General features: G+C 44.6%; 1 protein-coding gene across 1 annotated transcript; it reads right to left on the bottom strand.

The window, feature by feature from the left end:
- Positions 1-13,455: 13,455 nt before the first annotated feature.
- LOC139372751 (zinc transporter ZIP4-like) lies at positions 13,456-23,943 on the bottom strand. Its single transcript, XM_071112552.1, has 12 exons — positions 23,599-23,943; positions 21,871-22,167; positions 21,477-21,669; positions 20,466-20,698; positions 19,500-19,671; positions 18,555-18,727; positions 17,426-17,608; positions 16,914-17,009; positions 16,390-16,453; positions 15,071-15,223; positions 14,555-14,742; positions 13,456-14,193 (listed from the first exon to the last, which is right to left on the bottom strand). The coding sequence occupies exons 1-12, from the start codon at positions 23,806-23,808 to the stop codon at positions 14,065-14,067; spliced, it is 2,091 nt and encodes a 696-aa protein (XP_070968653.1). The 5' UTR covers positions 23,809-23,943; the 3' UTR covers positions 13,456-14,064.
- Between the last annotated feature and the right edge of the window lie 2,517 nt (positions 23,944-26,460).

Here is a 26,460-nt window from a genome sequence, read left to right as displayed (position 1 = left end):
AGAGAGAGAAAGAGAAAGACCGAGAGAGAGAGAGAGAGAGAGATAGAGATAGAGAGAGAGAGAGAGAGAAAGAGAAAGACCGAGAGAGAGAGAGAGAGAGAGAGAGAGAGAGAAAAAGAGAAAGACAGAGAGAGAGAGAGAGAGAGAGAGAGAGAGAGAGAGAGAGAGAGAGAAAGAGAAAGACAGAGAGAGAGAGAGACCGAGAGAAAGAGAGAAAGAGAGAGAGAAAGAGAAAGACCGAGAGAGAAAGAGAGACAGAGAGAGAGAGAAAGAGAAAGACAGAGAGAGAGAGAGAAAGAGAAAGACAGAGAGAGAGAAAGACCGAGAAAGAGAGAGAGAGAGAGAGAAAGACCGAGAGAGAGAGAAAGACCGAGAGAGAGAGAGAAAGACCGAGAGAGAGAGAAAGACAGAGAGAGAGAGAGAAAGACCGAGAGAGAGAGAGAAAGACCGAGAGAGAGAGAGAGAGAGAGAGAGAGAGAGAAAGCGAGAGAGAGAGACCGAGAGCGAGAGAGAGAGAGAGAGAGAGAGAGACAGAGAGAGACAGAGAGAGAGAGAGAGAAAGACCGAGAGAGAGAGAGAGACAGAGAGAGAGAAAGACCGAGAGAGAGAGAGAGAGAGAAAGACCGAGAGAGAGAGAGAGAAAGACCGAGAGAGAGAGATGGGGCTACAGGCGGACCTGATCTGAGGAAAGCATCCGCTCCTCCACCCTAGTACCCGTCTTTAGGAAGTGTGTTGAGAACAGTCTTTAGAGATTACCAGTGTTTTTATTTATTTCCAGAGGTAGAACAGCGGGAGGCCCAGCTTCAATCAGCCCAACTAGTGCTGGGAGACAAGGACCCTGCTTTTCTACTTGGCCATGCTCTTGAAAAGTAGAAAGAGAAAAAAAAACTCTATATACAACTAAATGGATTAGCCGTCATGCGTTATTTTGGTTATGGAAACATCAGCAGAAGAAATATAAGTGAGTACACGCAGGGCCGCCCAGTGCAAATACATCCAGGGGGGCAATGTCATCTGAGCATTCTCCCGGTTGGATGAAGTATCTACCACTAATACCACTAGTGTGACAGGCTTTTCTTAAACATACCCAATCTGAGGACACCAGAAGACTGTCTGAATCTTGCCGGTTTTAAGACTTTGTGTATATAAAATGGGCTTTGGTTGATATGTGAGTGAGTCAGAGCGAGTGTGCTGTGTGTGTGTGTGTGTGTGTGTGTGTGTGTGTGTGTGTAGTGAGGAACTTGATGAATCTCTTGAGTGAGGTAACAGGTTCAATTGAAAGCTGAAAGATCAGAGTGACTGGATAGATAAAGGGAGGGAGTGATGGAGGGAGGGAGGGGAGGGAGGGAGTATGGAGGGAGAGAGGGGCGGGAGGGAGGGAGGGAGGGAGGGAGGGAGGGAGGGAGGGAGGGAGTATGGAGGGAGAGAGGGGAGGGAGGGAGAGAGGGGAGGGAGGGAGTATGGAGGGAGAGAGGGAGGGAGGGAGAGATGGAGGTAGGAAGGGAGAGAAATCAGGTCAATGGGCACCCAGGACAGCATGGGTGGATTGGGGGATGGGGGGATTGGGGGGTGGGGGGATTGGGGGTGGGGAGCAGTGTTTGGATGCTGCAGGAGTGTGTAGAGTGTGTTTGCGTGTGGGATTAAGGACGCCACATTGACTACGGGAGGAAGGAGGCGGGGACAGGCAGATGTCCAGGGTCCCACGACGTGTCCCAGTGGGAACAAAACAACCACTGCACTGGAACTCCCCCCCCCTTCTTCTACTGCCCAGCCACTGTCACCATGGCAACGTGTCAGCCACAGCTACCTTCCACTATATTACTATAACTTGTTATTGTGAAACTTTGGAATGAGGGGTGGAGGAAAGGATACACTAAAATATCTTACCTCCACATTGAAGACAATGGCTAATTTAACATATGGCTCTGCAGGCCTGCAACACTGCTCTTCCCACTGCCACCCTGCTCTTCCCACTGCCACCCTGCTCTTCCCACTGCCACCCTGCTCTTCCCACTGTCACCCTGCTCTTCCCACTGCCACCCTGCTCTTCCCACTGCCACCCTGCTCTTCCCACTGTCACCCTGCGCTTCCCACTGCCACCCTGCTCTTCCCACTGCCACCCTGCGCTTCCCACTGCCACCCTGCTCTTCCCACTGCCACCCTGCTCTACCCACTGCGCTTCCCACTGCCACCCTGCTCTTCCCACTGCCACCCTGCTCTTCCCACTGCCACCCTGCTCTTCCCACTGCCACCCTGCTCTACCCACTGCGCTTCCCACTGCCACCCTGCTCTTCCCACTGCCACCCTGCTCTTCCCACTGCCACCCTGCTCTTCCCACTGCCACCCTGCTCTTCCCACTGCCACCCTGCGCTTCCCACTGCCACCCTGCGCTTCCCACTGCCACCCTGCGCTTCCCCTGCCACCCTGCGCTTCCCACTGCGCTTCCCACTGCCACCCTGCGCTTCCCACTGCTCTTCCCACTGCTCTTCCCACTGCCACCCTGCTCTTCCCACTGCCACCCTGCTCTTCCCACTGCCACCCTGCTCTACCCACTGCAACCCTGCTCTTCCCACTGCCACCCTGCTCTTCCCACTGCCACCCTGCTCTACCCACTGCGCGTCCCACTGCCACCCTGCTCTTCCCACTGCTACCCTGCTCTTCCCACTGCCACCCTGCTCTTCCCACTGCCACCCTGCTCTACCCACTGCCACCCTGCTCTTCCCACTGCCACCCTGCTCTTCCCACTGCCACCCTGCTCTTCCCACTGCTCTTCCCACTGCTCTTCCCACTGCCACCCTGCTCTTCCCACTGCCACCCTGCTCTTCCCACTGCCACCCTGCTCTACCCACTGCAACCCTGCTCTTCCCACTGCCACCCTGCTCTTCCCACTGCTCTTCCCACTGCCACCCTGCTCTTCCCACTGCCACCCTGCTCTTCCCACTGCCACCCTGCTCTACCCACTGCAACCCTGCTCTTCCCACTGCCACCCTGCGCTTCCCACTGCCACCCTGCGCTTCCCACTGCCACCCTGCGCTTCCCCTGCCACCCTGCGCTTCCCACTGCGCTTCCCACTGCCACCCTGCGCTTCCCACTGCTCTTCCCACTGCTCTTCCCACTGCCACCCTGCTCTTCCCCCTGCCACCCTGCTCTTCCCACTGCCACCCTGCTCTACCCACTGCAACCCTGCTCTTCCCACTGCCACCCTGCTCTTCCCACTGCCACCCTGCTCTACCCACTGCGCGTCCCACTGCCACCCTGCTCTTCCCACTGCTACCCTGCTCTTCCCACTGCCACCCTGCTCTTCCCACTGCCACCCTGCTCTACCCACTGCCACCCTGCTCTTCCCACTGCCACCCTGCTCTTCCCACTGCCACCCTGCTCTTCCCACTGCTCTTCCCACTGCTCTTCCCACTGCCACCCTGCTCTTCCCACTGCCACCCTGCTCTTCCCACTGCCACCCTGCTCTACCCACTGCAACCCTGCTCTTCCCACTGCCACCCTGCTCTTCCCACTGCCACCCTGCTCTACCCACTGCGCGTCCCACTGCCACCCTGCTCTTCCCACTGCTACCCTGCTCTTCCCACTGCCACCCTGCTCTTCCCACTGCCACCCTGCTCTACCCACTGCCACCCTGCTCTTCCCACTGCCACCCTGCTCTTCCCACTGCCACCCTGCTCTTCCCACTGCCACCCTGCTCTTCCCACTGCCACCCTGCTCTTCCCACTGCCACCCTGCTCTACCCACTGCCACCCTGCTCTTCCCACTGCCACCCTGCGCTTCCCCTGCCACCCTGCGCTTCCCACTGCTCTTCCCACTGCCACCCTGCTCTTCCCATCTACTCTGTACTGTTTGTGGAGGCTATTGTCTTCGAGCTGCAGAATGCTCCTCCAGAGGACTATACCCTACAAACTGTACACCACAGGGGGTTGAGGGCACCTTCAACGGAGAGGAGGAGCTCAGGGTGATGGCTGGAGTGGAACTAGTGGCTCCGTTACAGATATTATTATGAGCCTTCCTCCCCTCAGCAGCCTCCACTGCCGCACACTACCATAATCCATATCACTACACATGGAAGCTATATGAATCACTGCAGAATAATGACAGTAAACTACCCAGCCTCAACACTGAACCAAGGAGTGTTTTCATTAGGAACCAAACAGAACTGCAGAATAATGACAGTAAACTACCCAACACTGATCCAGCATACCAAATCAACTTCTCAGACAATCATTTAGTAGCAAACCTACAAGGTCCCTGACTCTTGACAAAGACGATGGAGAATACAGTAGTGTGGCTGCCACTGTTAGTGATCAGAGAAGGCCCGAAACAGCCTTAAAATACTGTAAGGCTTCAGCACTGTCCAGGCCCATTGTCCAGGCTCCCTGTCCAGCAGGCATTCATCTGCATGTGTTAGCATCATCAGCCTCAGCCTCAACACACACACACACACACACACACACACACACACACACACACACACACACACACACACACACACACACACACACACACACACACACACACACACACACACACACACACACACACACACACACACACACACACACACACACACACACACACACACACACACACACACATCACAATACACACCATCTCTACCCAGCATCACAATACACACACACACCGTCTCTACCCAGAATCAAAGCACTGTCCCTCATCGCCACATATTCATCATCCACTCAACTGATTAGGACCACAATACCTGCTCCAGCTATAAAACTGATCAACGCAACGCTACCAGGCATAAATCTTTTGCTAAGGAGACAGGCTACGGTGAGGAATGAGGAGGCAGTGTTTTGGCTTTATGGGGATTAGATTGATGATTTAGATGTGCACATACTTCCCGGCAGTGTAGGTTATAATATAATGCTGTGGAACAAGGAGCAGGTACATGGTTTTTGAAGTTGTTCAAGTGAGAAATAAATTGGATGGAGAGAGTGGGTTTTGCTTGTCTAGGCAAACATGAAACATCACATCTAAGTCCAAATCAGTATATTTTACACAACTTGGAACAAGTAGGATTTAGTAGTCTCTGTTGGTGCTTTCACTTGATCATCAAATAACCAAACGTTGAGGTTGTTCAGCATCAGACAGAGGAAAGCCATTTGGCCAATTCAGAGTGACAAGTCTACCAACACTAACAGCCAATCACACATTGAAACATGCTTTCACTAGGTCTCAGAGGTGGGCACACACACATATCTACCCAGCATCACACACACACGCCCTCCCCAGTCCACCACGACTCTCCCCAGTGTGTGTGTGTTCCTCCATGCCACTGTGTGCATTGGGGAGGGGGGGTAGGCAGGGGTGGTGTTAATACCATCAGTCTGTGTCTTCTACCCAGACACAAAGGGTGTCCCAATGTGAGAGAAGCAGGAGCAGCCCCAGCCCACCACGACTCTCCCCAGTCCACCACGGCTCTCCCCAGCCCACCACGGGCCCTCCCCAGTCCACCACGACTCTCCCCAGCCCACCACGGCTCTCCCCAGCCCACCACGGCTCTCCCCAGCCCACCACGGCTCTCCCCAGCCCACCACGGGCCCTCCCCAGCCCACCACGGGCCCTTCCCAGCCCACCACGGCTCTCCCCAGCCCACCACGGGCCCTCCCCAGTCCACCACGGGCCCTCCCCAGCCCACCACGGGCCCTCCCCAACCCACCACGGGCCCTCCCCAGTCCACCACGGGCCCTCCCCAGCCCACCACGGGCCCTCCCCAGTCCACCACGACTCTCCCCAGTCCACCACGACTCTCCCCAGTCCACCACGACTCTCCCCAGTCCACCACGGGCCCTCCCCAGTCCACCACGACTCTCCCCAGTGTGTGTGTGTTCCTCCATGCCACTGTGTGCATTGGGGAGGGGGGGTAGGCAGGGGATGGTGTTAATACCATCAGTCTGTGTCTTCTACCCAGACACAAAGGGTGTCCCAATGTGAGAGAAGCAGGAGCAGCCCCAGCCCACCACGACTCTCCCCAGTCCACCACGACTCTCCCCAGCCCACCACGCGCCCTCCCCAGTCCACCACGACTCTCCCCAGCCCACCACGGCTCTCCCCAGCCCACCACGGCTCTCCCCAGCCCACCACGGCTCTCCCCAGCCCACCACGGGCCCTCCCCAGCCCACCACGGGCCCTCCCCAGCCCACCTAATGGGAACATCATAAACCACATAGACAGCTAGAATTGAATGGGAATGAGGGGAGAACAGGCCATGGATTAGATTTTTAAAAAAGCCATATCTGTCACTCGCATACTTCAACAGTGAATGACAGTAGTGTTCCAGGTCAACACAGTGTCAGCGTCAAATGTAAAAATGTTATCTAAAGCAGTTATTTTTTACAAGGCAGTCACAATGCACAACTCACCAAGGTACAGTGCTAATGAAAAAATATTTTTAAAAGAAAAGTACAAAATAAAACAATCTTCAGAGCAACAGAAATGAGCTATTTACCTGTTGACATCAAAGACATCAGAGTATAAAAACATTGGAGACATGTGGAATAACAACACATTTGCATAACCTATAAATAGATTGTTCACATGAGAGTTCAGCTCTTTCTCTCTGTATCTGAGGAACCTCATGGAATGTCATAGCTTCTGTCACATGCCTACCACATTCCTCTGTATCTACCACCTGAAACACAGTTACCGGATCTTTATAGGGTCCATCTTTTCCACATTCTATCCTACACAGCTGAGCATGCGTCTGTCTATCAATAGATTCTATCCTACACAGCTGAGCATGCGTCTGTCTATCAATAGATTCTATCCTACACAGCTGAGCATGCGTCTGTCTATCAATAGATTCTATCCTACACAGCTGAGCATGCGTCTGTCTATCAATAGATTATATCCTACACAGCTGAGCATGCGTCTGTCTATCAATAGATTATATCCTACACAGCTGAGCATGCGTCTGTCTATCAATAGATTCTATCCTACACAGCTGAGCATGCGTCTGGGTCTATCAATAGATTCTATCCTACACAGCTGAGCATGCGTCTGTCTATCAATAGATTATATCCTACACAGCTGAGCATGCGTCTGTCTATCAATAGATTCTATCCTACACAGCTGAGCATGCGTCTGTCTATCAATAGATTCTATCCTACACAGCTGAGCATGCGTCTGTGTCTATCAATAGATTCTATCCTACACAGCTGAGCATGCGTCTGTCTATCAATAGATTCTATCCTACACAGCTGAGCATGCGTCTGTGTCTATAAATAGATTATATCCTGCCCAGCTGAGCATTCGTCTGTGTCTATCAATAGATTCTATCCTACACAGCTGAGCATGTGTCTGTGTCTATCAATAGATTCTATCCTACACAGCTGAGCATGCGTCTGTGTCTATCAATAGATTCTATCAAACACAGCTGAGCATGCGTCTGGGTCTATCAATAGATTCTATCCTACACAGCTGAGCATGCGTCTGTGTCTATCAATAGATTCTATCATACACAGCTGAGCATGCGTCTGGGTCTATCAATAGATTCTATCCTACACAGCTGAGCATGCGTCTGGGTCTATCAATAGATTCTATCCTACACAGCTGAGCATGCGTCTGGGTCTATCAATAGATTCTATCATACACAGCTGAGCATGCGTCTGTGTCTATCAATAGATTATATCCTGCACAGCTGAGCATGTGTCTGTCTATCAATATATTCTATCCTGCACAGCTGAGCATGCATCTGTGTCTATCAATAGATTCTATCCTGCACAGCTGAGCATGCATCTGTGTCTATCAATAGATTATATCCTGCACAGCTGAGCATGCATCTCTGTCTATCAATAGATTCTATCCTACACAGCTGAGCATGCGTCTGTCTATCAATAGATTCTATCCTACACAGCTGAGCATGCGTCTGTGTCTATAAATAGATTATATCCTGCCCAGCTGAGCATTCGTCTGTGTCTATCAATAGATTCTATCCTACACAGCTGAGCATGTGTCTGTGTCTATCAATAGATTCTATCCTACACAGCTGAGCATGCGTCTGTGTCTATCAATAGATTCTATCAAACACAGCTGAGCATGCGTCTGGGTCTATCAATAGATTCTATCCTACACAGCTGAGCATGCGTCTGTGTCTATCAATAGATTCTATCATACACAGCTGAGCATGCGTCTGGGTCTATCAATAGATTCTATCCTACACAGCTGAGCATGCGTCTGGGTCTATCAATAGATTCTATCCTACACAGCTGAGCATGCGTCTGGGTCTATCAATAGATTCTATCATACACAGCTGAGCATGCGTCTGTGTCTATCAATAGATTATATCCTGCACAGCTGAGCATGTGTCTGTCTATCAATATATTCTATCCTGCACAGCTGAGCATGCATCTGTGTCTATCAATAGATTCTATCCTGCACAGCTGAGCATGCATCTGTGTCTATCAATAGATTATATCCTGCACAGCTGAGCATGCATCTCTGTCTATCAATAGATTCTATCCTGCACAGCTGAGCATGCATCTCTGTCTATAAATAGATTCTATCCTGCACAGCTGAGCATGCATCTCTGTCTATCAATAGATTCTATCCTGCACAGCTGAGCATGCATCTCTGTCTATCAATAGATTCTATCCTACACAGCTAAGCATGCGTCTCTGTCTATCAATAGATTCTATCCTACACAGCTAAGCATGCGTCTGTGTCTATCAGTGGCGATTATAGCATGTAAATCTTGGTGAGGAAATCAAAACAATTATAATTGTGCAATGCATGCCAGCAAAACCACTACACAACACTAAACAACACATTAATTGCACTATAATGGTGACAAACAGTGCCCACAAACTGTTAGGGCATACATAAAACTTTCCCAACATCAGTGTCCCTACAGCAGTCTTAACATCTTACCACTGCTACACCTGGCTATCAGCGGAGCCTTGTCTGGCAGTGAAAGTTAATTCCTTCTCATTTACTGCCTTTCAAAGAAACTTAGCTGATATGGCTGACTTGCTTAAACAAATGTGGTTTCTACTAACAATTGAGCTGTACAAAACGATGGCATAAGGGGACAACAAGCGGATAAGAGGCAATCTGTCATTTCGATAAAGACATCAATGGGCGAGCCAAGACTGACGTAGTCAATATAACTATTTGTTAAGCACTTTGAAATGCACAGCGACATAATTCAGAACATGGGCCGTTCTCACAGTGTTCTCCCTGTACACCAAGTCAGAAACGTAGGATAAATAAAGAGGGCATATAAAGAGACAATGAAAGCTCTTACAATATTCAATGGTTACATTTCTCTAAAACAGGCTACAGGTTCCATACGCACCACCAAGTTGGAACAGTTGGCAAAATTAAGAGGGAAAAATATACAAAATGTTTAGGGTGAGGCACTTGGGCTACTAACAGTTTACTACACAACATAAACTTAGTATTACTTTCTTAGCTACAGTATACACACCTCCCTGGCATATTACATCATTTATGCAGAAGGATAAAATACCTTTTTTGGACTCGTTGTGCTGTGCTCACTTGAACAAGAAGATGGCATGGCGGTCCTTCGTCAGCAAATTGTGTCATCAAAGTCTGGCATTCTCTGGACTTATGGTGCTTCCAAGACAACTGGGAACTTGGAGGGAAAAAAACAGGTCGAATCATGATGACGTCAGTGATCTTCAAGTAGCTCTAGAGAAAGGCCCGACTTCCCGATTTACAATTCCGAGTTGGATGACCATCCAAAATGTTTTTTTTCCCAGTCGGAGCTTGTTTTTTCCCAGATATCCCAGTTGTCTTGAACTCACTAGAATTCCCAGAATTCCCAGTTCCGAGTAACAGTTGTTTTGAGCGCGGCAGAAATGATGCTGGATTGACAGCATGGTCAATGTTGAATGTTTATCATTTTAAGCTTGGAAAAGAGATCCTTAAACCCAGACTTGGGACCGGACAGCCACTCCAGGGAATAGCAGGCTAGTGATTGTTTTGCAATGCTTGCAGTTAGCCACTGATTCCTTCCAAACAACTCATTGTTGAATTTGCGATTTCCAACTTGTTGTGTAATGTTCATGTCCAACGGCCGATGAGCACCGATACATTTGATCGTTTCTCTTCATTATTTATCTTAATTTGACAAGGATTAAAAAGGATTTGTTAGTTGATTGTCGACTTCACTCATGATGATGACTGCTAGCTAAGATTTTGAAAGTATGATATTGACATGATCAGTCCAATCAAAGCTACTGTACATATAACGTGATTTGACTTAATTTTATCTGTGGTCAATGACCTGGAGTCTTCTTGGATGGGCACTTCTAATTTACCTCTATGGCAGCACCCAAGGGGCTTGAATTTTCAAGCTCTACCCTTAGATTTGGCGGTGACATTGTGTCCCCATGAGTGACAGAACACTGAGCCAATCACGGAGTAACTAGAGAACATTACCAACCCATATACCACAGAAAGCACTGAGCTACGCTGAAACACCTGCATTTTGGAGCTGCCTTACTCAAGAAAACAAAAAATTGACTTATGTGCCACCAATCCCACATGAGGCTTTATTAACTCAATTATTTTGTATATATTTTTTACGCTGTTTGCAAACTGATATGTGACACGTATCAATGCCAAAATAACATGCTTATTTTTTACTCTGCCCCACCTGCCCTGAATGATGGGTCGCCACTGGCGTCTATGAATAAATGAATTGGTGCTTTCTAAAGAAGACTGGCAGGCGTACCTCATGAAGCTGGTAGAGAATGCAAAGCTGTCACCAAGACAAAGGGTGGCTACTTTGAAGAATCTAAAATATATTTTGATTTGTTTAACACTTTTTTGGTTAGTACACGATTCCATGTGTTATTTCATAGTTTTGATGTCTTCGTTATTATTCTACATACAATGTAGAAAATAGTAAATATCAAGAAAAACCCTGTCAATTGCATCAAAATTGTTTTGTCGAGTATTGTCACATCATTGTCATATTGTAATGCTTGTTTCAGAAGGTTGTACATGGAGAATATTTGACAGGGAGGAGTTTATGAATAGCCTGACAATGAAATAGTCTGCAGGATTTCTTTGCCCATGTCATCTACAGTTGAAAAACAGTCAAATTATAATAGGTGGACCATGATAAATGTTCTAACAACTGTCAAATTGCTGTAACTGCAGTGGACTGAAATGTGAGATGTGAATGCAATATAAAAAGAACATTCATCTCTTTAAATATAGCAGGGATTTGTAAAGAATATCAATTTACCTCACTATTTACAACACCATGTTCTTATAATCAAGCATTGACAACCCTCATCTATAATTTATGTGGAAAGAGAACATCCTACAGTGATACTGTATGTCTGTCTCTCTGTGGCCATGTATCTGGGGTGAATTTCAGGGCAAAATGAAAGACATTACATTATTATGCTCAGAGCTCCCTCTAGTGGTCAATATGAATAAATCCCTACTTATAAGAAACCATTTTTCCTCACTTATGTTGGAGACAAAATCCTCAATTCACTATAAAGTTCAAATTTAATGTGTGTCATCAACTCCCTATGAGTAGCTTGGCATAACTTCACCACTTTCAAGTATTTGTTTATCGTATTATTCTTTGGAAAGTTGTTTGTAAAACAAAACAAAAAAATCTGGACCTTTTTCAAACAAAACAGAAACGAATAGAAAACAGGACAGAACCTAGGAGAAAACAGGACAGAAACTAAGAGAAAAGAGGACAGGAGCTAAGAAAAAACAGGACAGGAGCTAAGAGAAAAGAGGACAGGAGCTAAGAAAAAAAGAGGACAGGAACTAAGAGAAAACAAGACAGAACCTGGGAGACAACAGGACAGAACCTAGGAGAAAACAGGACAGGAACTATGAGAAAAAAGGACTAAGAGAAAACAGGACAGGAAATAAGAGAAAACAGGACAGGAACTAAGAGAAAAGAGGACAGGAACTAAGAGAAAATAGGACAGAAACTAAGAGAAAACAGGACTAAGAGAAAACAGGACAGGAACTAAGAGAAAACAGGACAGGAACTAAGAGAAAACAGGACAGGAACTAAGAGAAAACAGGACAGGAACTAAGAGAAAACAGGACAGGAACTAAGAGAAAACAGGGCAGGAACTAAGAGAAAACAGGACAGGAACTAAGAGACAACAGGAAAGAGCCTAGGAGAAAACAGGAAAGGACCTAACAGAAAACAGGACAGAAGCTAAGAGAAATCTAAGAGAAAACAGGACAGGAACTAAGAGAAAACAGGACAGGAACTAAGAGACAACAGGAAAGAGCCTAGGAGAAAACAGGACAGGAACTAAGAGAAAACAGGACATAAGCTAAGAGAAAACAGGACAGGAACTAAGAAAAAACAGGACAGGAACTAAGAGAAAACAGGAAAGGAACTAAGAGAAAACAGGACAGAAGCTAAGCGAAAACAGGACAGGAACTAAGAGAAAACAGGAAAGGAACTAAGAGAAAACAGGACAGGAACTAAGAGACAACAGGACCGAAGCTGAGACAGTCAAACCATGAGGGATCATTATAGTAGTTTATGATGAAGAAGCCTAAACAGCTGGGATCTCTCTGTCTCTCTAGGCCACTGACATAATGTGGCGATGTTTCTAAACAAACACATGTATCTTATATTATTAGTATTTTTTATTAACTTACCCATTTTATTTAAAAAACAAAGATGAGCGAAATAAACCTCTAATCTTATCTGTAGCTCTGGTGTGCATAGAGATGATTCTAAATATTTATTGTAAGGCTGCTAAATCATCCACACATACCTGTGTGGAGCGTTCTGTATGCGGGGCCACGCCCCTATTGCCCTTGCTCTTTACTGTTGGTCATACTGTATGGACCAGAAACTCTATGTGTGCCTCCCAAATGGCACCCAATTCCCTATATAGTGCACTACTTTTGACCAGGACTCTGATTAAAAGTAGTGCACCAATTAGGCAATAGGGTGCCATTTGGGAGGCATACAGCCTTGACATATAGCTCTTCCACTCCCTTGCTCTGACTGTTACTATGACCATTTTATCAAATGGAATCCACAATGCCTGTCATCTCTGCTGATATACTTTGCTGTACCAACCCTTCTTTATAACCCCTCTCTTGGTAATCAGACAAACTACAGTAAATCACCATGCTGACTGGTGATCTACTGTAAAAGATTTTAAAAAATGAGGGTCCACCTCTGATTTATCTGAAGTTGCGATCCATGGATTTGAGCCGTCTGTCTTCGAAAGTGTGGACTCTGAACAGTGAAACTGCCGACGTACCTAATCATGTCAGATAACCAAGTATCTAGAGGATGTTATTTCCTGTATCCATTTACAGGGAATTCTCTTGAGTGGTAGACTGGACAGAATGGAAAAAATACTGCAGCTGGAAAGCATCATATGGCTTTGTGCTCAATGTATGTGCTAAACAAGGAAAGCTATACAGAAACAACATGTATCAGAATTATTATTTTCTTTGCGTATTTTATTACTTTTTGGGGGTTTTGTGGGATTGGTGGCAAGTAAAAATACACATATGACAAAGTTAGACAAAATCTAAACATGTCACATTCTCACATGTATACATACTGTCAACCTCTGCATTACCGCTAACTACACACGTCACACGATCACAAATGAAAACAGAATCTACCTACTTCCCTGCACAGTCACACTGTTATGGTATGTGGTTATACAAAAGATGTGGCAATTACAGAGGCAGTAGGCTGAGGAACTGTGAGTCCCATTATAAATATCGGTGGTATAAATTACAGTTTGAACTAAATCGCATACAGATGAAATCCTTTCCAACAGTAACATTAGCACCAACAGCAGGTTCAGACTGAACACCAGCAGACTACACTTCTATGTGGTAGATACAACAGAACTAGACTATAAATCGCATATATCATCTAGAAAGTCATTTTGAGGAAATCTTCCATCATATAGAATGATCAAGCATGTTAAATTAAATATATCAAAACAGGTCAAATATAGCATAGTTTACATACAGTGTAATTTGTAATTGTATACACATCCATTGCATTGTACTGTACAGTGTGAGGACTAGGAGGCTCTAGAAGCCAATCTTTTCTTCATACAGAGAGAGGAGCAGCAGGATGCCCCAGCCAGACAGCAGTCCTAAGTTCTGGAGCAGGAACATGAGCCAGGGCCTACGGTTGTCCGCATGGATCATGGTGGGGAGCTGGGAGGAGAAAGAAGCAAGACAATCCACTGCATTTAACTCCTTGCCCAAATATAGCATATTTACAGAGAAAGATAGGCATTAGGGAATTGATGAAAGACATAGGTAGGAGCAACCGTGCCATAACTAGGGGTCAGAGCTCTTCCTGGTCAGGTGACATAGCCAGGAGACACTTAAGGCCCAAGTCATAATTGGGCTTCTAGGGGAAAATGTTGTCCGAAGTTGCAACAGTAACCAAGACGGCAGGGCTTAGCGAAGGGTCATTTGAACAATTTGTGCAATAAACTCTCATTTGAAGAGAAACCCAAATAAGTGATTCCTCACAGCCTGTTTGAGAATGTGGTAAACCTAGTGTACTAACCATATCAGCCAGACCCACATACAGGAAGAGACCAGAGGTGATGGCCGCAATCCACTGCTTGGTGGCCAGGTCAGTAGAGACGGTGAGGGCGATGTAGAGTCCGATGAAGGATGTGAGGGCACTGCCCACATTCAGCATCAAGGCCTTCTTCACTGACAACCCACTGTGCATCAGGATTGCAAAATCACCTGGGAGATGTAGGACGGAGAGGTTTAAAAGGGACGTCAGTGATAAAAATGTAGGTCTTAGGTTGATGCCATTGGAGGGATTGAGTGAATAGGAATCTGTATGGAGAGAGAAGTCGTGGCAAATCATCTACCACTACTTCTCATCCAGTCTAACACTTGACTGTTTGAAATGAAAAAATATTGTCCAGAAATCAAACACCATTTTACACACCACACACACACACACAAATTGAAATAAAATAAACATCTGAAGTACTAATGTGGCTGGGTCTCATTCCCTAAAAACCTCTTTCAACATGACCAACTAGAGGCATCAGTCTACACTCACCCAGTTCGTGAGGCAACTCATGACAGAACACAGCCAAAGACGTGGCAAGGCCGGAATTCCAGGAAACAGAAAAGGCCGCCCCGATAGCCAGGCCATCGGCAAAGTTATGTATACCGTCCCCTATGGTAACCATGTAGGGTAGCAGACGCTGTTCTAGTGGAGGGGAGAGACAGAAGGGAAACTCAGAAAAAGGTTCAGTCGTCTAAAGAACTAAAGTCAAATTTGGCTATTTTTAATCATGTGTCTAAATTCATATATCACAATGACAGCATTATTGATTAGCCAATGTCATTAGGCTGGAATACAGAATACAGATGTAGGATCTTAATTTGACCAGTTTCTCACAACAGGAAAAGTATCCTGTAGCAACAGGAAATATGTGTGGATTATAATTAATGGACATTTTTGTAGGGGTTGATACATTGTTAGTTAGGACAAATCAAGTCTGACATTTTAAAGTGGAAATTACTAACTTTAGAAGTCTTTTTAAACCTTAAATTTACTTCATGTTTGCATTTCCTGCAAGAACAGGGTGATCAAATCAAGATCCTACATCTGTAGGAACCAGTGGTGGAAAAAGTACTAAATAGTCATACTTGAGTAAAAGTAAAGATACCTTCATTGAAAATGACTCAAGTAAAAGTCACCCAGTAAAATACTACTTGAGTAAAAGTCAAAGTATTTGGTTTTAAAATACTTCAGTATCAAAAGTAAATGTCATTGTTAAAATATACTTAAGTATGAAAAGTAAAAGTATAAATAATTTCAAATTCTTCATATTAAGCAAACCGGATGGCATAATTCATGTTTTTTTTATATGTACTTATAGCCACAGGCACACTCCAACACTCACATATTATTTACAAACAAAACATTTGTGTTTAGTGAGTCCACCAGATCAGAGGCAGTAGAGATGACCAGGGACGTTCTCTGTTTAATGAGTCCGCTTGAATTGTTTATAAAGATTACATAAAGGATGATGTCTCATTTTAATCATGTCAGATAAATAAATTGTTGTCACTGTTGATATTATCATTTACAATGATATAACAGGGTGTTTTTGGGTGCATCTGCAGCTAAAATGTTGTACCCCTGCAGTAATGAATCCCTGTATTGCTGTTCCTCATGTAAGTGAACAAAGCTCTTTGGTGCACATTACTCTTTGTCACACTAAATGTGTGTAATCATTGACTAGACTTGACTCGCACAGTAAGTTCACAGTATATCAGCTTTCCAGTGAACGCCCTGACTGTCAGACCCTGACCTATATTTAATCTCTTCCTTACAGGTTGTATGATGACCTGGGTTGTCTATCTTACCTCTTGAGCGCTGGTTTGGTTCTGGAAAGGCTTTCTCTGTGTCCTCACTGTGCTCACTTTCAACCTTTTAGGATCAGAATTTTACAGAAGTATAACATCGGAATTACAGCAGGCTTGAACAAGTTAGTGGAGGACAAGGTGTTCAGAGACACGGATAGTAAAGACTTGAGACTACATACTGTGTCAGGTAAAAACACAGCTTTACTAGGATACTGGCTGTTCAGTCATGGACCTCTGACTCAGATCTCCAAGAGAGCAGATAGAGGGTTTAGAACGTCACAGGTGTGTCTGTGAATAGGTGGTACAGAACCTACCAGGTCAGTCTGTGAACAGGTGGTACAGAACCTACCAGGTCAGTCTGTGAATAAGTGGTACAGAACCTACCAGGTCAGTCTGTGAATAGGTGGTACAGAACCTACCAGGTCAGTCTGTGAATAAGTGGTACAGAACCTACCAGGTCAGTCTGTGAATAGGTGGTGGAGAACCTACCAGGTCAGTCTGTGAATAGATGGTACAGAACCTACCAGGTCAGTCTGGGAGATTGACTGCTTGTTATTTTTCTCCTGCAGGTACATCTCCAGGACTTTACCATGGTCACAGTGATGGGGCTCAGACTCCTCCTGGAAACACAATGGCACAATGTATCTGTCTGGGCCCGGAACATCACAACAAAGAACATGTACAGTTGAAGTCGGAAGTTCACATACTCTTAGGTTGGGGTCATTAAAACTAGTTTTTCAAACACTCCACAAATGTCTTGTTGTACCTGAAATATCTTTGACCGAAACATTGCACTTTATTAAAAGGTGTATTGCAAGTGTGCGTGTGTGGGAGTTATTTTCACTATGGATCGACCGAACCAGTAAGCTGACAGAACGGAGGTGTTCAGTAAGGAGATAAGGTTTAGAAACCGTCTGAAATGGGGAGGTACCACCTGGTCGTGTCCAATAAGAACCCATATTTTTGTTTCCTGTTGCAATACATTTTGCTACATCGTGCCCTACTGAACACAGCCCAGATGATAGACACTACTTACCCCATGGTGATGCAGGGAATGGTGATGGCTGTCCTTATGAGTGGTGATGATGGAGAAGATAGTCTCCATGAGATAAAAGCAGTAGATGCCAGCCATCATCACCAGTATCTTACAGATGTAGTCTGGAACCTCCTCTGAGTGGCTGTGATCTGTTCCTTCACTGTGAACATGGAGGCCTAGGAACTGAACCAACAGAGGAAACACAGTCACAACCCAGTCTGACAGTCAGCCCAATGACAGTGCTATGACAGTGCTATGACCGTGCTATGACAGTTCTATGACAGTTCTATTACAGTTCTATGACAGTGCTATGACAGTGCTATGACAGTGCTATGACAGTGCTATGACAGTGCTATGACAGTGTTGCGTAGCTCTTATGAAGGCAGGTTCAAGTGAAGTGTAATACACTACACAAGACCAAATACTGCCGATGCAATCAACCTGTGCAGGGTCCATTAGTCTGAAATGACCTCCTTCACTCACTACTGACAGATGAAAGTCTAGAGTGGAGACCAGTACCGATCCACCATATTGCTTTAACCAATCAAGTCCTCTAAATAAGTGGTTGTGAAGGAGAGGAAGATAGGAAGTCATGTCGGACCATTGGGACACATTGTTATGTTGCTCTTATCATTGGCTTTGTAATAACCTTAGTTCCCTGAAGGAACAAGGGGCCATTTCTCCGTTTGCCTGATCTGAAGGTGTCGTTCTTGTTCCTCACATGGTTATTATTTGACACTGTAGGGGATGACACAGTGTGACAGCCTGCTAATACTTCGCCCTGCAATGTTGACATGATGGATCTAAATGCAGCAGCAGGAAGTATCCCCTTCAGACTTCTGCCCTGGGGGAAATAAGGCTAGGAAGCATCAGATGGGACTACTGTATGTGTTGCTCTGACTTACCATGGTCTCTCAGACATCTGGCTGATCATTGGGTCGCACTGACATTAACCACAAGACTTTAACGAAGTGTTGAGGAGGAAGAGGTCTGCCTGGCTAGAGAAGTGGTTTTCTTTTCACATTGGACATTCCAGCAACTATGATGGATGCATAACCAGGCCAGTTCAGTGCAGCTCAGCTTGAATCAGCTGGGCTCAGTGATGTGGACATGGTACTGTGGTGCTCACCATAGGCAGGAGGTGCAACAGGGCGTCCCCAGTGAGGGAGCCCACAGCCAGGCTGACACAGAACTGGATGACGAGCTGGAAGACACTGCTGCAGGAGGTACACAGCAGCACCATAACGCCAACCAGGGCGGCCAGACAGATCAGCAGATTGGCTATGGAGGCATACACAAACTCTGTGGGGAGAGAGAATTAACATTAAGAGGTTACAAATATAATAACAGTGCCAGACTCAAGCCAATCAGTCAGTCAGTCAAGCCACAAAAGGTCTGTTAGATAATACAGTAAACATTGTGTGATTATACAAGAAATAGGCTCTCGTCCTACCGAATGCAATAGGCTCTCGTCCTACCGAATGCAATAGGCTCTCGTCCTACCGAATGCAATAGGCTCTAGTCCTACCGAATGCAATAGGCTCTAGTCCTACCGAATGCAATAGGCTCTAGTCCTACCGAATGCAATAGGCTCTAGTCCTACCGAATGCAATAGGCTCTAGTCCTACCGAATGCAATAGGCTCTCGTCCTACCGAATGCAATAGGCTCTCGTCCTACCGAATGCAATAGGCTCTAGTCCTACCGAATGCAATAGGCTCTAGTCCTTCCGAATGCAATAGGCTCTAGTCCTACCGAATGCAATAGGCTCTCGTCCTACCGAATGCAATAGGCTCTAGTCATTCCGAATGCAATAGGCTCTAGTCTTTTTGGAGCCTCAAGTTTTGTGATTTTGAATTTTGGAGCATTCATATTTACAAACAGAGGAAATATTTCTGCATAGTCTCTCTATAATTCCTTTATCATTAAAAACATTAACAGGCAGGAATGGGACTTTCTGTATCAAAAGGAAAGGAATGAGTGTTGAATATAGAGTGTACTGTAGAAATCAATAGATCAATCACAAGAGCACACAACGCAGAATCACAGTGGCTCGGACTGTAGCAGTTCACTCACTCTCTGTGGTGCTGAGCTGGTCTAATGGTCCAGTGGGGGGAGAGATGCTGTTGCAGGCACCACTGAGGAGCTGCTGGACCAGGGCTGGGCTGAGCCGGGCCACGTCAGACCTGGACAGGCTAGATCCATTCAGCCCATGGATCTTTATCAGCTCCTCCGGGCTGAAACACGTCTACGTGGAGGAAACAGGGATGAAACACGTCCACGTGGAGGAAACAGGGCTGAAACACGTCCACGTGAAGGAAACAGGGCTGAAACACGTCCACGTGGAGGAAACAGGGCTGAAACACGTCCACGTGGAGGAAACAGGGCTGAAACACGTCCACGTGGAGGAAACAGGGGTGAAACACGTCCACGTGGAGGAAACAGGGGTGAAACACGTCCACGTGGAGGAAACAGGGGTGAAACACGTCCACGTGGAGGAAACAGGGGTGAAACACGTCCACGTGGAGGAAACAGGGGTGAAACACATCCACGTGGAGGAAACAGGGGTGAAACACATGGATCACTATTCCCTTTGCAGTGCACAACTTTTGACCAAAGCCCATTGGTCTATTCTTTGAATTGACACTCCTTGTCGCTAACTGATTAACTGACAGTAAGATGTCATTGGGCATTCACAAAGTGGGGACCAACATATTACAAGTAACATGTTATTATCCCTCAGCAGTGTTCCTTCTCATTCAGATTTCTCAAATATAGACATTACCATGGGGAGAATCCTACAGCTGCCAATAGCTCAGGCCATCTACTGCACATCTGAGGCTCATTGGAGATGCAGCGGACACCAGGGGTTTAGCAGTCTGATAATGAGTCAGAGTGAAGGAGCCTGTATGTGTGTGTGTGTGTGTGTGCGTGCGTGCGTGCGTGCGTGGTTAAGCCCCTGAAGGTCTCTTCAGGAGATTGGAGCGATGGCCTTGACCTAATTACAGACAAAGCACCATGGTGGTTGAGAATAACAATTACCAGTTCCCAGCTGCTGATGTTCCTATGGTGGTACCCCTCCTCATGACTCGTCCTGAAGGCATCACCTCCACTTCGACCCCCCCGACCCCTGCTAACAGTACTGTGGTCACTATGGTCATGGTCAACGTGGTCATCGTGACCATGGTCATCTTTGTGTCCCTCTTGATCTCTATGATCGTGATCCTCTTCATGGATTCCACCCAGTTGCAGGCTCTTCATAAGACCTTCCAGCTCTACAGAGATTAATCACAATGATATGGTTATTTGGTGGTAGAGTATATTAGCAGGCCATTGGGGAACAGTAATATGCTGGTAGAGTATATTAGCAGACCATTGAGGAACAGTAATATGCTGGTAGAGTATATTAGCAGACCATTGGGGAACAGTAATATGCTGGTAGAGTATATTAGGCCATTGGGGAACAGTAATATGCTGGTAGAGTATATTAGGCCATTGAGGAACAGTAATATGCTGGTAGAGTATATTAGGCCATTGGGGAACAGTAATATGCTGGTAGAGTATATTAGGCCATTGAGGAACAGTAATATGCTGGTAGAGTATATTAGCAGGCCATTGGGGAACAGTAATATGCTGGTAGAGTATATTAGCAGACCATTGAGGAACAGTAATATGCTGGTAGAGTATATTAGCAGACCATTGAGGAACAGTAATATGCTGGTAGGGTATATTAGGCCATTGAGGAACAGCAATATAAACTCATTATCCAGGCTTCATGGGGTTATAACATAGGGTTTGAGGGTAACATTAACATAGGGTTTGAGGATAAGATTAATAGCATCATGGTAAATGAATGATGAACTACGTATTGCACAAGATGGATTAATGAGTGGGTTGATGTTACAGTACAGCCAGGAGCATGACATTACAGTGTAATAAAACTAAACAGTGCGAGGAAAATGATTCAGACTAAATAGCGATAGTAGTTTGTCATGAGGCAATATTACAGCACGGACATTTCGTACCAATAGGAATAGTTGTTTCTTACTGTACCATGTATGGTAATGTTGTCAGAACCGAAGGAGTTGAATATGAAATCCAGAAAGTAGTCCTCTTCAGGCAGTGCTCTGGCAGTCATGCAGTCACCTTGCAAAGCATGGTAAACTATGTATTCAAACAGCACATCCATGTTGTGTGGGACACCATCATTCATCTCCTCCAGGATGTCTTGACCAGTAAGACACTGCTAAATGACCACCATAACAAGGGACAGACATACACCGTTGAATAGAATATAAATATTTTGTTGAAACAAATCTACTCAAATGAGTTTGTTAGAAAACAGGTCACTGTTGCTAACGGTAGTTCATTGGGTTTCTATTGCACAACCTTAGAAGGTACAGTATATAAAATGTGTTGCCATTCTTATTAACACAGCAGCACCAACCTGATCGTACTGCTGATCGGGCTTGTAGTGCTTCTTCAAGTTATGGAGCAGTGTCTCTATCCCACTGCTCTCCCTGTCTCCGTGTCCATCCCCATGGTCATAGCCTGTGATCTCATGGATGAAGTTGTCCGCCTCGTCCCCCCATCTCCCTGCCCTCACGGCAGAGCAGGCCTCTGAGGGAGAGCTGAGGTACAGGCAGCATCCTGCCGCTACTCTGAAGAAGCCCTCCTTGTGAAGGAGACCACCAGTGCTGGTGAAGTTACCCACCAGCTGGTCTACTGACTGCACAGAGAGACACTAGAAAGAAGCAGGGTGGCTTCAGTGTTTCATATAGATTATTTATCTACCCAGTACAAATATATGCCTAATTTATGAGAGAAAACCAACGTAGTGTCTTGTAAAGTCAGTAATTATGACCACAAAGCTAAAGGAGTATAGGTTGGGTGAATGCGAGACATAAAAATCTAATTTTCTGATCTTTAACAGCTATTATCTGGCTTTTTGAGTCAGGACATACAGTGACTTGGCCTATTATCTAACAGATTCTTCTGTAGAGTCTACCAGAAGTCCAGAACCGATTAGTGGTGCTGGAGGCTAAATGCTCAACTGGAAAAACAGAGAAAAAAAAAAAGAAAAAGTATTGACACACTTCAAGTCAGATGCACATTTCTTTTAAGAGGCTGAGCTCGATGAAGGTCGACTGACCGAAAGCTCCATATCTATTAAAATAAATGTGCATCTCACTGGGAGTGTGCAGAGATTTCTTCCTGATTCTCCAGCATCATGACCACCTATGAGTAAGATCTCAAGCCATTGTTGCATTAGCAGAACATGCTGTTTAACTACTAATCATTAGTGTTAGTCCCAAACATGTTTGGCCAATCTATAACACGTCTCACATAGCATGTGACAGAAAACTTCCTCTACATGGTCACAAGGGTAGATTACACCTGCCACGGTAAAGTCCAAGGCCTTCAATGTCTGAACAACAGAAAAAATAAAAAAATAAAAAAAATGGATGTGTACATGTTTTTCTACTGTAGTCAAATTAAACCAAAATGAACACTTATTGGAGTACTTGTGGTGCAATGGCATGATGGACAGAGTAATTTATTATTATTATTTTATTTTTTTTACATTGAATGTATTAAATTACGTGAAACAGAATGCCCAATCATTTAGACGTTTAAACAGGCTGCACAGTAAAAGGGTAATACAACCACGATATATTTATTTATTTGTTTTACACATAAGTGATTTAAGTCAAAGCCATTGCTATAATCTATGATAATACCCTAACACATGGAATTAGTTAAATATTGATCAGGGTGTTTTACATCATTGGTAGAACTTAATGATTTTAATACATAAGTTACACAAATCTGCTACAAAACTATCTGCAATGCTGACGTCGTGTATTCTCTCTATATAATACCTACATATTAAGTCAAAATCATTACGGTTATCATTATCATATCATTATTATTATTGCTCAGTGCTCACGATATATGTATCAATAAAATTTAAAAAAGACTTGGTTCGAGACTGGTCAATAAAAAAAGTATAACACAGATTTAGGCTTAATAAACAAGCTAGGTCTGAAAAAGCACTATGACAAATGTACAGCGCTGTATTCCATTGTGTGTAGCGCACGGCACAGTAACAGGTGCAGATTGGACCTCGACCTTTCCTAAAACCAAGTTGAAGCGAGTGTAAGAAAAAAGTTACCTTTTCACACGACACACCAGGGCACTGCACACGCTTCTCCAACAGTTTGAAAAAGGAGCGAACTGACATTTCATCCAGGTATTCCTCTCCTGGCGACACGAGCTCCACCACTTTCCCATATACATTCACAGGTGAACCCCACGCATAGCTGAATAGGTTCAAACTCAGACATAGGAGAATAACGGGAAAATACCTAAATATAGTTTCCATTGTTCTATTAAAATATAAATCCCCTTTAAAAAATAAAATAAAAGTGCAAAAACAGTGAGTTTATAGAAAGAGATGATTCCGAGTGGCGCATATGCAGTCCACACACGGTTTTAAGTTCACCAAACAGCTATCTATAAATCAGCTAAGTTACAGATTTCCTTGACCTGTTAGCTCGCCTTTGATTGGTCCAGAGACAAGTTGCGCTTCGCTAACAGTCCATAAATAGGAAACCATTGCAGTTCACCTGAATATGGGGTACTGGTCCAAAATCACCTGTCTTCAATGTACACTCAGCTGACATAAGCTGACATAATGGCAAGAGTTATGTCAATAAGACATGTTGCGAAGAATACAGGCAAAATGTGTGTCAACTGCCAAGTGATTCACTTACATCCTCAATGGTGACCAACACCCTGATGACCCTTTATGGGAATTTTTTTCTGCCTGCTCTCTCTCCAGTGGATGAAGAAAACGAATCTATTAACTAACATTCCCATTTACTAAAATATTGTGTATTGGGAAAATTAATAAACATGATGTAACACAAACCATTACCGACAGCGTAAAAACAAATACACATTTCTACAGAACCTTTATGTAAAAAATGTATACTGATACATTAATTGATTGATATATTTTTTGAAACAGCCAACATAGTCGAGGACGTTGACTGATGAATTAATTCAGAGGCCCCATTCTCCATGTATAATCATTATGTGGACTAAACGTACTTTCCATGGACATCATTCAACATATGCACTGACCGTGTGACTGGATGATTGGGTTTCATATTTAGGGCCAATACTTTTTCCTGACCATGGCTAAGAGAAACTCCTGGCCCTACTCACAATGATTAAGGCACGGATGACTTCGCTCTACACCACATCAGTGACTGGCCCAGGTAAGGCTGGTCTGGCAGAACTACCAAACACATCCTTGTGTCAATGGTCAGCAGGAAATGAGGTCAAACATGAAACTGTTTGAAGGGTCTTTAGTTGTAAGTATGAACATCCAAATGAGGTACCCAAAAGGTGGAAATCATTTAAAGCAATGTTTTTTCAAATACATTTTGCAGGATGAAATCTCTTGTTTTTTTAAGAGTGTCCCCCCAAAAAAGTTTTAAAAAAAAGACAGGTTTGAGAAACAGGAGCTTGCTCATACAGGTCAAAGAGGACTGGGTGAGTTTATGATAAAGGTCATCCTCTCACCCAGCTGTTGAAAAAGTCCATCTAAACCTCTTCCTTAAGCCTGTAAAAAAGAAACAGCCAAACATATCTTGTTATCTAGGCCAACACAGTTTAATCAGACATACAATACCTGGAACAAAATCTCCCAGGAGGCAGTAGTCTCTCTCACTGCTCTTATACTCTGAACATCAGGCACGTGCACAGATAGGGCCCTAAGGGTGCTGCACGGGCTCTTTTGCCTTCCTATGAAAAATAGTGCCATTTTTTTGGTACTAATGACTTTTTAATTTAAATGTTGTCTCTTTTCTCTGTTGTAACTTTAAAAATGCCACAAATTGCCCCAACAACATTTAGCGCCATCAGGATGTGGCCGGTGACACCGTTTCTTGAAAGGCCAATAACTTGAAAACTTGACTTCTGACATGCAAGACATTTTGGAACTCTATCAAGTAGACTAATGAAACCAATTCCAAAAGATAGTTTGAGTGGAGTTCCCCTTTAAATGTTAAAATATACACACACACTTTTGGAACAACTACTAAATTTAACATTTGTATAAAATGTGGATAAGTGTCCAATTCTGCAGTGAGAGAGCTTATTGAGATAAGAGCATTGCTCTCTAATGTATTCTCTGTTATGCAATTGGATCTGAAGTTGTAGTTTTTTTTGTAGTTGGGAGAAACAAAGAAATATGCTAATTGCACCCAAAAAAAGATTACATTTGTAAATATACTTATGTAGCAACAGCTTGAAAATATTGAGTATGGTATGTTATTGTAACAAAACAAAAGAGTTACAAAATGTCTGTATTGTAAGTTTAAATCAACTTAAAAAGACATGCTCCGGTTCTTTGGAAACTACTTAGTATTTATTTTTTATTTTTTTTAAACCTCCTGCTTTGGGCTGGGTGTGTCAATGTGTAGTTCATACATTCATAATCTATGAGCAGAATTACTGTTTTAACCCAAAGAGCCACAAAATCCCTAGTTTGAAAGAGACTGTTTTCTGGAAAGTGTGCTGAGCCATTGTCTTGCATGTCAACATTTCCCCCCACGTGGGCCAACCCCCTACGCAGGGGTGGGCAACTCCAGTCCTCTGGGGCCTGATTGGTGTCACACTTTTTCTCCATCCCTAGAAAACACAGCTGATTATTCACATTGCAATCTAAACTGAATATCATGACTGGGTGATTATTGGAGTCAGGTGTGTTAGCTGGGGCAAAACTGACACCAATCAGGCCCATGAGGACTGGAATTACCCACCCCTGGTCTAGAGGATCACCGTTGACCTGTAATCAAAGATACTATACAGTGAATCTGTGACCTGTCAGCCTTAAAATTATAACGTCCCGCTATCAAAGAACACAGTCATCTGATAAAATGGTTTTTATAACATCTTAAAAAATGACATTATAATACACATTTTGCCACGACAATTCCCATAGACAAAATTATAATTTCCTATT

This window comes from Oncorhynchus clarkii, chromosome 18 (genome assembly GCF_045791955.1).
Source record: "Oncorhynchus clarkii lewisi isolate Uvic-CL-2024 chromosome 18, UVic_Ocla_1.0, whole genome shotgun sequence".
Classification (NCBI taxonomy): domain Eukaryota; kingdom Metazoa; phylum Chordata; class Actinopteri; order Salmoniformes; family Salmonidae; genus Oncorhynchus; species Oncorhynchus clarkii.
The sequence above is the reverse complement of the archived record's forward strand: the minus strand, read 5'-3'. Positions and strand labels throughout refer to the sequence as shown.

Excerpts from the sequence above, each read along its gene's own strand:
- LOC139372751 (XM_071112552.1), bottom strand. The coding sequence starts at position 23,808 with ATGGAAACTATATTTAGGTATTTTCCCGTTATTCTCCTATGTCTGAGT. Across the intron at positions 19,672-20,465 it reads ACATCAGCAGCTGGGAACTG|ACGTGTTTCAGCCCGGAGGA; the intron begins GTAATTGTTATT and ends TCCTCCACGTAG. Across the intron at positions 17,010-17,425 it reads ATTCCCTGCATCACCATGGG|GAGGAGTCTGAGCCCCATCA; the intron begins GTAAGTAGTGTC and ends TTGTGTTTCCAG.